This window comes from Taudactylus pleione, unplaced genomic scaffold (assembly GCF_031769625.1).
Source record: "Taudactylus pleione unplaced genomic scaffold, aTauple2 ptg000253l, whole genome shotgun sequence".
Taxonomy (NCBI): domain Eukaryota; kingdom Metazoa; phylum Chordata; class Amphibia; order Anura; family Myobatrachidae; genus Taudactylus; species Taudactylus pleione.
In genome coordinates, this window is record NW_028284655.1 from 1,959,429 (window position 1) to 1,971,904 (window position 12,476).

General features: G+C 45.5%; 1 protein-coding gene across 6 annotated transcripts in view; it reads left to right on the forward strand.

Annotated features, from left to right (window-relative positions):
- Positions 1 to 12,476, forward strand: part of ADGRL1 (adhesion G protein-coupled receptor L1) — a 427,170-nt gene that overhangs the window by 380,850 nt on the left and 33,844 nt on the right. For all 6 annotated transcript variants that reach the window (XM_088480320.1, XM_088480321.1, XM_088480324.1 and 3 more), the window contains 4 exons: positions 1,962 to 2,132; positions 2,411 to 2,620; positions 2,814 to 3,034; positions 5,242 to 5,308. In XM_088480320.1, coding sequence (XP_088336446.1) covers positions 1,962 to 2,132; positions 2,411 to 2,620; positions 2,814 to 3,034; positions 5,242 to 5,308 — 669 coding nt within the window. The remainder of the gene's footprint in view (positions 1 to 1,961; positions 2,133 to 2,410; positions 2,621 to 2,813; positions 3,035 to 5,241; positions 5,309 to 12,476) is intronic.

A 12,476-nucleotide genomic window follows, 5' to 3' on the forward strand; every position in this document is an offset into this window, starting at 1 on the left:
GTGGAGATTGGCTACAGTAGATGTTCTATGGTGTGAAGAGCAGAGTGGGGATAAGATGACTTAAAGAATGAGGAGACCAGAGGGCATTGTAGATCTTGCATAGAGAATTGTGTAGTGGACAATGGCTGCAGTAGATGATACAATGCTAGAACAACAACATCTGTGATGGACGAGTTGACTTTCATGATAAGGGGAGCAAATGGTGGTGTTGGTTGAGTTAATTTCCAGGGTGTGGAGAACAAATGACAAGATGGTCTTCTATGCTGAGGAGATATGATATTCTATTTTCATTATAGATAATGCTGGTGGAGTACATCTTGTATGTTGAGATGAATTGTGTAGAAGGAGTTTAGTAGATCTTGTAGGGTGAATAAGGCAGATTATTCAGTCGGCAGGGAGAAGTAGTAAACGTATTGTGCTCAGGAGACCACAATGTTACATGGGCACAATAAATCTTTGAGGGTGTTGGAGCAAAGTTAATCGCACGTATTAAAAAGAAAAAATGCATATGTAAACCCTTAGACTATATGCTCTATGAATGTATACCTTCCATGGTCGAGGATAGCAGCGTATACATTGGTCATTGTTATGAGTGTAGTGTGTAGGATGGGTGGAGCTAATCAGTCATGGTTATGAGAGAGTATGTTATGGGTGGAGCTAATCAGTCATGGTTATGAGAGGGTATGTGATGGGTAGAGCTAATCAGTCATGGTTATGAGAATAGAGTGTGATGGGTGGAGCTAATCAGTCATGGTTATAAGAGTAGAGTGTAGGATGAGTGGAGTTAATCAGTCATGGTTATAAGAGTAGAGTGCAGGATGGGTGGAGCTAATCAGTCATGGTTATGAGAGTAGAGTGCAGGATGGGTGGAGCTAATCAGTCATGGTTATGAGAGTAGAATGCAGGATGGGTGGAGCCAATCAGTCATGGTTATGAGAGCACAGAGCAGGATGGGTGGAGCTAATCAGTCATGGTTATCAGAGTAGAGTGTAGGATGGGTGGAGCTAATCAGTTATGGTTTGTGAGAGTAGATTGTTGAATGGGTGGAGCTAATCAGTCATGGTTATGAGAGTAGATTATAGAATGGGTGGAGCTAATCAGTCATGGTTATGAGAGCACAGTGGACTGTAGGATGGGTGGAGCTAATCAGTAATGGCTATGAGAGTAGAGTGTAGGATGGGTGGAACTAATCGGTCATGGTTATGAGAGTAGAGTGTAGGCTGGGTGGAGCTAATCAGTCATGGTTATGAAAGTACAGACCAGGATGGGTGGGGCTAATCAGTCATGGTTATGAGAGTAGAGTGCAGGATGGGTGGAACTAATCAGTCATGCTTATGAGAGTAGAGTGTAGGATGGGTGGAGCTAATCAGTCATGGTTATGAGAGTAGAGTGTAAGATGGGTGGAGCTAATCAGTCATGGTTATGAGAGTAGGATGGGTGGAGCTAATCAGTAATGGTTATGAGAGTAGAGTGTAGGCTGGCTGGAGCTAATCAGTCATGGTTATGAAAGTACAGACCAGGATGGGTGGGGCTAATCAGTCATGGTTATGAGAGTAGAGTGCAGGATGGGTGGAACTAATCAGTCATGCTTATGAGAGTAGAGTGTAGGATGGGTGGAGCTAATCAGTCATGGTTATGAGAGTAGGATGGGTGGAGCTAATCAGCAATGGTTATGAGAGTAGAGTGTAGGCTGGGTGGAGCTAACCAGTCATGGTTATGAAAGTACAGACCAGGATGGGTGGGGCTAACAGTCATGGTTATGAGAGTAGAGTGCAGGATGGGTGGAGCTAATCAGTCATGGTTATGAGAGTAGAGTGTAGGATGGGTGGAACTAATCAGTCATGCTTATGAGAGTAGAGTGTAGGATGGGTGGAGCTAATCAGTCATGGTTATGAGAGTAGAGTATGTGATGGTTGGAGTAGATCATTGTGCCAATTATTGTCTTTACCTCTGTCTTTCAGTCTAAGAACCACTTCAATGCCAACTGCACATTCTGGAATTATTCTGAGCGCTCCATGTTGGGGTTTTGGTCAACACAAGGCTGCCGGTTGCTTCATACCAACAAGACACACACAACCTGTGCATGCAACCACCTCACTAACTTTGCTGTGTTAATGGCACATAGAGACATGGTGAGAGCTACAAGTCTTTGGTTGTCTCCTAAGATTATCACCGTGTGACTACAACGATAAAAAGATGTTCCTCTTTTTTTCTGCTTTTCTTTAACGTGTTACAACTGCTTTTTCTGCCAATTGTCTTTTAGGATAAAGGTAACACAGTGTACTGTACCTCTGTTTCCCCCCATCCCATTGTTTTTTTAATATTATTTATCTGTCTTCCTTGGTGATTTAGTAGCACACAAGTACTTTTGTATCTCACTGTATTTCCTCCCCTTGGCTTTGTTTCTCAGTACCAAGGTCGTATAAACGAATTGCTGCTCTCAGTAATCACATGGGTGGGAATTGTGATCTCTCTGGTGTGTCTCGGAATCTGTATATCCACCTTCTGCTTCCTGAGAGGTCTCCAGACTGACAGAAACACCATCCATAAGAACCTTTGTGTCAGTCTGTTTCTTGCCGAGCTTCTCTTCCTCACCGGCATCGACAAAACACAGTACCAGGTAGAACTGCTTATATTCCCCTGGTCATTGTACCTCTTTTGCTCTCATATATTCTTATTGTAACTAAGTTCTTGTCTGTTTCCTTCTTTCATATAAATGTTTTCTGGTTTTGTCTTTCTACTTTTTTTTATATCCTCCATTCTCCACTATGCTATTCAGTTACTTATTGACAACTATGTTGTCTATCTCTCAGGTGGTATGTCCTATCTTGGCTGGTCTTTTGCACTTCTTTAGCCTATCTGCCTTCTCCTGGCTGTGTCTGGAGGGTGTCCAGCTATATCTTATGCTGGTGGAGGTATTTGAAACTGAACACTCACGCCGAAAGTACTACTACCTCTGTGGCTATGTCTTTCCTGCTCTTGTGGTGGGAATCTCTGCAGCTGTGGATTATAGGAGTTATGGCACGGATAAAGCGTGAGTCAACTCTAGGTCTCATAAGGCTTCCAGTTATGTAACTACTCTCTCTGTCTCATACTGTCTCCTGCTGTGTGACTCCTCTCTCTGTCTCATACAGTCTCCTCCTATGTGACTCCTCTCTCTGTCTTATAGTGTCCCCAGCTGTGTGACTCCTCTCTCTGTCTCATACGGTCTCCAACTATGTGGCTCCCTCTCTGTCTCATACTGTCTCCTGCTGTGTGATTCTTCCTATGTGACTCCTCTCTGTCTCATATTGTCTCCAACTTTGTGACTCCTCTCTCTGTCTCATACTGTCTCCAACTATGTGACTCCTCTCTCTGTCTCATATGGTCTCCAGCTATGTGACTCCTCTCTCTGTCTCATACTGTCTCCTGCTGTGTGATTCCTCCTATGTGACTCTTCTCTCTGTCTCATACGGTCTCTAGCTATGTGATTCCTCCTATGTGACTTCTCTCTCTGTCTCATACAGTCTCCAGCTATGTGATTCCTCTCTTTGTCTCATACTGTCTCCTGCTGTGTGATTCCTCCTATGTGACTCCTCTCTCTGTCTCATACTGTCTCCAACTCTGTGACTCCTCTCTCTGTCTCATACTGTCTCCAACTATGTGACTCCTCTCTCTGTCTCATACGGTCTCCAGCTATGTGACTCCTCTCTCTGTCTCATACTGTCTCCTGCTGTGTGATTCCTCCTATGTGACTCTTCTCTCTGTCTCATACGGTCTCTAGCTATGTGATTCCTCCTATGTGACTTCTCTCTCTGTCTCATACAGTCTCCAGCTATGTGATTCCTCTCTTTGTCTCATACTGTCTCCTGCTGTGTGATTCCTCCTATGTGACTCCTCTCTCTGTCTCATACTGTCTCCAACTCTGTGACTCCTCTCTCTGTCTCATACTGTCTCCAACTATGTGACTCCTCTCTCTGTCTCATACGGTCTCCAGCTATGTGACTCCTCTCTTTGTCTCATACTGTCTCCTGCTGTGTGATTCCTCCTATGTGACTCCTCTCTCTGTCTCATACTGTCTCCAACTCTGTGACTCCTCTCTCTTTTTCATAAGGTATCCAGCTATGTGACTCCTCTCTCTGTCTCATACTGTCTTCAGCTATGTGATTCCTCTGTCTGTCTCATACTGTCTCCTGCTGTGTGACTCCTCTCTCTGTCTCATATGGTCTCCTGCGATGTGACTCCTCTCTCTGTCTCATACAGTCTCCAGCTATGGGACTCCTCTCTCTGTCTCATATGGTCTCCTGCTGTGTGACTCCTCTTTCTATCTCATACTGTCTCCTGCTATGTGACTTCTCTCTGTCTCATAGTGTCTCCAGCTATGTGACTCCTCTGTCTCATACGGTCTCCAGCTATGTGCCTCCTCTCTCTGTCTCATACGGTCTCCAGCTGTGTGATTCCTCTCTCTCTGTCTAATATTGTCTACAGCTATGTGCCTCCTCTCTCTGTCTCATACGGTCTCCAGCTATGGGACTCCTCTCTTTGTCACATACTGTTTCCTGCTGTGTGATTCCTCCTATGTGACTCCTCTCTCTGTCACATACGGTCTCCAGCTATGTGACTCCTCTCTCTGTCTCATACGGTCTCCAGCTATGTGCCTCCTCTCTCTGTCTCATACAGTCTCCAGCTATGTGCCTCCTCTCTCTGTCTCATATGGTCTCCGGCTATGGGACTCCTCTCTTTGTCTCATACTGTCTCCTGCTGTGTGATTCCTCTCTCTGTCTCATACGGTCTCCAGCTATGTGCCTCCTCTCTATGTCTCATACGGTCTCCAGCTATGGGACTCCTCTCTTTGTCTCATACTGCCTCCTGCTGTGTGATTCCTCTCTCTGTCTCATACGGTCTCCAGCTATGTGCCTCCTCTCTCTGTCTCATACGGTCTCCAGCTATGGGACTCCTCTCTTTGTCTCATACTGTCTCCTGCTGTGTGATTCCTCTCTCTGTCTAATATTGTCTACAGCTATGTGCCTCCTCTCTCTGTCTCATACGGTCTCCAGCTATGTGCCACCTCTGTCACTATCTATATCCTTTATCTCTGCCTCCAGCTGTATCACTCCTCTCTTACTGTCTCTCTCTACTGTACATAAGTCCTCCCTGACTCTCTAGCAGTGCATTTATCTGTCATTAGTTACTTATCTGGTTGTGACTGTTTCTCTGCATCTCTATAAGTGTTCCTCACTGCCGTTTCTCTCACTGTCACAGTTGCTGGCTACGAGTTGATAATTATTTCATCTGGAGTTTTATTGGCCCAGTATCCCTTGTTATTGTGGTGAGTAATGATAGTTGTGTTCTCTGGGGCTTACCTTCTCTTTAGCTCACTGTCTTCATCTTTCACAGTGTACACATGCTTCACCACATACTCTCATGTTTTTCCCTGCATTACCTCTACACCCTAACCTGCTCTCCTCTACACCCCATCCGGCACTCCTCTACACCCCATCCTGCACTCCTCTACACCCCATCCTGCACTCCTCTACACCCCATCCTGCACTCCTCTACACCCCATCATGCACTCCTCTACACCCCATCCGGCACTCCTCTACACCCCATCCGGCACTCCTCTACACCCCATCATGCTCTCCTCTACACCCTATCCTGCATTCCTCTACACCCCATCCTGCACTCCTCTACACCCCATCCGGCACTCCTCTACACCCCATCCTGCTCTCCTCTACACACCATCATGCTCTCCTCTACACCCCCTCCTCTCTTCTACATCCCAGCCGGCACTCCTCTACACACCATCATGCTCTCCTCTACACCCCATCCTACACTCCTCTACACCCCATCATGCTCTCCTCTACACCCCATCCTGCACTCCTCTACACCCCATCCTGCACTCCTCTATACCCCATCCTGCACTCCTCTACACCCCATCATGCTCTCCTCTATACCCCATACTGCTCTCCTCTATATAACATCCTGCACTCCTCTACACACCATCCTGCACTTCTCTACATCCTATCCAACACCCCATCCTGCACTCCTCTACACCCCATCCTGCACTCCTCTATACCCCATCCTGCACTCCTCTACATTCCATCCTGCACTCCTCTACACCCCATCCTGCACTCCTCTACACCCCATCCTGCACTCCTCTATACCCCCACCTGCACTCCTCTACATTCCATCCTGCACTCCTCTACACCCCATCTTGCACTCCTCTATACCTCATCATGCTCTCCTCTATATCCCATCCTGCACTCCTCTAAACCATATCCTGCACTCCTCTACACCCCATCCTGCACTCCTCTACACCCTATCCTGCACTCCTCTACACCCCATCATGCTCTCCTCTACATCCCATCCTGCACTACTCTATACCCCATACTGCTCTCCTCTATACCCCATCATGCTCTCCTCTACACCCCATCCTGCACTTCTCTACACCCCATCATGCTCTCCTGTACACCCCATCATGCTCTCCTGTACACCCCATCCTGCACTCCTCTACACCCTATCCTGCTCTCCTCTACACACCATCCTGCACTACTCTACACCCCATCCTGCACTTCTCTACATCCTGTCCTACACCCCATCCTACACTCCTCTACACCCCATCCTGCTCTCCTCTATACCCCATCCTGCTCTCCTCTACACACCATCCTGCAGTTCTCTACATCTTATCCTACACTCCGTCTTTCACTCCTCTACACGGCATCCTGATCTCCTCTACATCCCATCCTGCTTTCCTCCTCTACATTCCCTTCCTGCACTTATCTACATCCTATCCTACACCCCATCCTTCTCTTTATCCCATTCTGCATTCCTCTACATCCCCTCCTGCACTCCTCTACACCCCATCCTACACTCCATCCTTCTCTCCTCTGTATCCCATCCTGCTCTCCTCTACACCCCATCCTGCTCTCCTCTACACCCCATCCTGCTCTCCTCTACACCCCATCCTGCTCTCTTCTACACCCCATCCTGCTCTCCTCTACACCCCTCCTGCTCTCCTCTACTTTCCATCCTGAACTCCTCTACACCCCATCCTGCACTCCTCTACACTCCATCCATCCTTCTCTCCTCTACACCTCATTCTGCAGTTTTCTACATCTCATCCTGCTCTTTTCCACACTCCATCCTGCTTTCCTCTACACCCCTCCTGCACTCCTCTACTTCCCATCCTGAACTCCTCTACACCCCGTCCATCCTTCTCTCCTCTACATCTCATCCTCCAGTTCTCTACATCTCATCCTGCTCTTTTCCACACTCCATCCTGCACTCCTCTACACCCCATCCTTCGCTACTCCACAGCCCATCCTAAACTCCTCTACACCCCATCCTGCATTTCTGTACACTTTAACCAGCACTCTCTGCACTGTGTACTGCACTTATTTGCACTTTCCAGGACACCTCTGTGCTTTGTTCTTCCAATTCCACAATTTCCTACACTGTACTAATTGCTGCACTACAGTATCCTACTCTCCGGCATTTCCCTGAATGCACTATATCACACTCTCACAGTTTTACTGGCATTATCCCAGATTTTGTCACATTCCTATCTGCAGTTCAGCTCTCCCCGTTATATAGTAATCAGAACCACACTCTCTGATATGTATAACACAATGCTGCATTCTGTCCTGCACACTGTTATACTCTGTCATTACCCGCACTCTCTCGTACCTCTTCCCACACTCGGGGGAACGTTGATGCACCACAAAAAATGTTATGGTCCAATCTGTTTTTATGTTTTTCTCATAAACTTCTGCTTGTTTTAGCCTGATGTGCCTGTTAACTAAATAATGAGAGTAAGTGGCCATCAGGACTATTTTGTTACATGTGACACGTGTATATTGTAGATGGTTTGGTTGACATGCTCCTACATCCATGCTCTCTCGCAACACTGCATCAGGATGGTACAAAAGGTGACATATTATGGGCCTGATTTTGAGTTGGAAACACCCATCTTTACATCTTTTGCTGCAAAGACGGCATTAGCATAAAGTCGCATGTGTGACTTCATGCTAATGCCGCTACAAAGGCGTTCCCTGGTGTACATCTGCGCATCTCAATGTGCAAGGACTTAAACGCCCACTGTCAGCCTCCGTAGATGCTGAAATACCGCTTGGTGCGTCATTAGACACCATTGGTTGTACCATCTGCCCTATGGCAGATTATCCGTCTGAGTGACCGATTCTGACCACAACCACTCCCATATGCATGCGTCTGATTAATAACCTCCCTGTTACTTCCCAGTCGCCGCCCATATTTCAGAGACTGTGTGTCCAGAACTGTACTGCATCACTGTACGAACACAATTGGGAGGCTTTCACCATGTGACTCAGATGCATGTGCGCATACGAAAAACATTGCTCCAGGCTGTGTCCAACTTAAAATCAGGCCAAGTAAGTTTGGGGGAGCAATTTTGAGGAGGAAAACTCTGTGCTCCTATTAATAACAGGCGATCGCCTCGCTCAACGTATCTTCTCCCCTGTCAGCTCATTAAAATAAGCCCATCCCACACAATGAATCTTGGTTTCCCCGTCCGTACAATTCACAAGAAACACCACCAACTTGTTCACTACCCATCGGACTCTCAGAAGTATATTTACTAAAGAAAGAGTTTTTAGAAGTGGAAATGTTGCCCATAGCAACCAATCAGATTCTACATAACATTTAACTAGCACCTTCTAGAAGATAATAGCTAGAATCTCATTGGTTGTTATGGGCAACATCCCCACTTCTAAAAACTCTCAGTTTAGTAAATTTATCCCCCACAACTCCATGTTACTTACCAATAAAACCTTTGCATCTGCGCAGAGGTAGTATCGTAATGTCACCAGAATACTTCAGCTGTTCTTTTGCACATTCATAAATGAGCCTATTACACTGTCTCTGGCACTGTGACTATCCCTTCACTGTATCGTTCCAGCTGCACCCTGTCACACTCCTACATCACCAGTAAAACTTAGATCTCTGATAGTAATACACCAAGTTATCTGGCTTGGATACACACAAGCAGCATCACAGCTGTTGAAGCTTTTTTTTGTTTGAGAAATGAATTTCACCATCCGGTCGTAACCAAATGATGCTTGTAATAAAACCGTAAAACTGATAGCGAAAAATGACAATAGTTTTCTCTTAGGACCAATTAAGTATTTTAATTTAAATACCATTTCCATTTTCAATACTGCTTAAGGGCTTTAATATTTTAAATCATGGCACCGTTGGAAAATAACTTTGATGGCAGATCGGCCCTGCGGAATTATAAGCCATACTCTCCGTATGTTTCCTACTAAACTCAGAATTTTTGTGACAAGGACTTTTTCACTTGTGAAAACATGCTGATACAATTCTACATGAACTGTAAGCTTTTAGTTGTAGAGATCTGTAAAATGTTTTACTTGTCCTCCACCCTTATATAGATATTCATACTATAGAGCAGTGGTTCCCAAACTCGGTCCTCAGGACCCCACACAGTTCACATTTTCTAGGTCACGCAGCAGGATGCACAGGTGTATTCATTACTCACTGACACATTTTATAAGATCCACAGGTGGAGATAATTATTTCACTTTTGATTCTGTGAGGAGACCTGGAAAGCATGCACTGTTTGCGTTTCTGAGGACCGAGTTTGAGAAACTGTGCTATAGAGCATCTCATAGGTATAAACTAGAAATAACAGCGATGTGTTATGGTATAGGTGAGCCAGGGAGAAGACAAGATAGAGCACAGTGATGTAGTATATTATAGGTGAGCTAGGAAGAAGACAATATAGTGTGCAGAGAAGATGAGTTATTTTATAGGTGAGCCAGGGAGAAGACAAGATAGAGCGCAGAGATGTGATATTTTATAGGTGAGCTAGGAAGAAGACAATATAGTGTGCAGAGAAGATGAGTTATTTTATAGGTGAGCCAGGGAGAAGACAGGATAGAGCGCGGAGATGTGATATGTTATAGGTGAGCCAGGGAGAAGACAAGATAGAGCGCAGAGATGTGATATGTTATAGGTGAGCCAGGGAGAGGACAAGATAGAGCACAGTGATGTAGTATGTTATAGGTGAGCTAGGAAGAAGACAATATAGTGTGCAGAGAAGATGAGTTATTTTATAGGTGAGCCAGGGAGAAGACAGGATAGAGCGCAGAGATGTGATATGTTATAGGTGAGCCAGGGAGAAGACAAGATAGAGCGCAGAGATGTGATATGTTATAGGTGAGCCAGAGAGAAGACAAGATAGAGCACAGTGATGTAGTATGTTATAGGTGAGCTAGGAAGAAGACAATATAGTGTGCAGAGAAGATGAGTTATTTTATAGGTGAGCCAGGGAGAAGGCAAGATAGAGCGCAGAGATGTGATATGTTTTAGGTGAGCCAGGGAGAAGACAAGATAAAGCACAGAGATGTACTATGTTATAGGTGAGCCAGGGACAAGACAAGATAGAGCACAGTGATGTGATATGTTTTAGGTGAGCCAGGGAGAAGACAAGATAAAGCACAGAGATGTACTATGTTATAGGTGAGCTAGGAAGAAGACAATATAGTGTGCAGAGAAGATGAGTTATTTTATAGGTGAGCCAGGGAGAAAACAGGATAGAGCGCAGAGATGTGATATGTTATAGGTGAGCCAGAGAGAAGACAAGATAGAGCGCAGAGATGTGATATGTTATAGGTGAGCCAGGGAGAAGACAAGATAGAGCGCAGAGATGTGATATGTTATAGGTGAGCCAGGGAGAGGACAAGATAGAGCACAGTGATGTAGTATGTTATAGGTGAGCTAGGAAGAAGACAATATAGTGTGCAGAGAAGATGAGTTATTTTATAGGTGAGCCAGGGAGAAGACAGGATAGAGCGCAGAGATGTGATATGTTATAGGTGAGCCAGGGAGAAGACAAGATAGAGCGCAGAGATGTGATATGTTATAGGTGAGCCAGAGAGAAGACAAGATAGAGCACAGTGATGTAGTATGTTATAGGTGAGCTAGGAAGAAGACAATATAGTGTGCAGAGAAGATGAGTTATTTTATAGGTGAGCCAGGGAGAAGGCAAGATAGAGCGCAGAGATGTGATATGTTTTAGGTGAGCCAGGGAGAAGACAAGATAAAGCACAGAGATGTACTATGTTATAGGTGAGCCAGGGAGAAGACAAGATAGAGCACAGTGATGTGATATGTTTTAGGTGAGCCAGGGAGAAGACAAGATAAAGCACAGAGATGTGATATGTTATAGGTGAGCCAGGGAGAAGACAAGATAGAGTGCATAGTTGTGTTATGTTATAGGCGAGTTAGGTAGAAGAAAAGATAGATTGCAAAGATATGTTATGTTATAGGTGAGCCAGAGAGAAGACAAGATAGAGCGCAGAGATGTACTATGGGCCTGATTCACTACGAATCGCAATATTGTGTACGCATGAGGTTCAACTGCGATAGCAAGCCAATCCATTGTGATCGCAATGCAAATTCAGCACAACATAAGGACGCCCACTTTACTTTACACACATCCGTAATGTTTAGCAGAATAGTGAAACCATCGGTACAATCGAGTACCATCGCAGCCTCATGCACACTTGCTCTGACCTTACTCAGAAAAACAACCATGCACGCTATGAGACCTCTGACTGCGTATGGCATCGCAGTGGCTAATTTATGCACGCACTGGCACACCTGCGTTTCCCCCGACCACCCCCCCCGTCACCTCCCACATATGGTGCTTCCTGTCAATCACTCTGCGAGGGGTCTGCGTAGCCTTTGCGATCTCAGTCCCGATCGCAATAGCTAGTTCACGCACTGCGATGCATGCGCAGAATGCAACAATCGGCTGATTGCATGTGTATTAGCAACTGCAATCCTCGCTGAATCAGGTCTTATGTGATACAGATGGGTCATACATCCAGTATCCTTGCGCGTTAAACAGCCCTTCTAGTCGCGCCATGCCTCATGACTCGGTAGCGCCAAGCGTCTTTGGTGCATCTTTTTGCCTCGCACAGCAATGTGAATATGTAGCACTAGCCGCTTCTGCTGATTAAAATGATGTGCAGCATGCCTATGTTCTTTGAGCGAGTGCGGGTGTATCTGCATGCAAAATGCTATGATACAGTGTCAGCGGCTGTCACACTGTAACGTAGCGTTTCGGAGATGTGTTATGGTATAGGTGAGCCGGAGATGTGTTATGGTATAGGTGAGCCGGAGATCTGTTATGCTTGTACACAGCACACTTTAACGTTCACCTACACACATGTACACAGCACACATTAACTTTCACCTACACACATGTACACAGCACACATTAACTTTCACCTACACACATGTACACAGCACACATTAACTTTCACCTACACACATGTACACAGCACACATTAACATTCACCTACACACATGTACACAGCACACATTAACTTTCACCTACACACATGTACACAGCACACTTTAACTTTCACTTACACACATGTACATCGCACACATTAACTTTCACCTACACACATGTACACAGAACACATTCA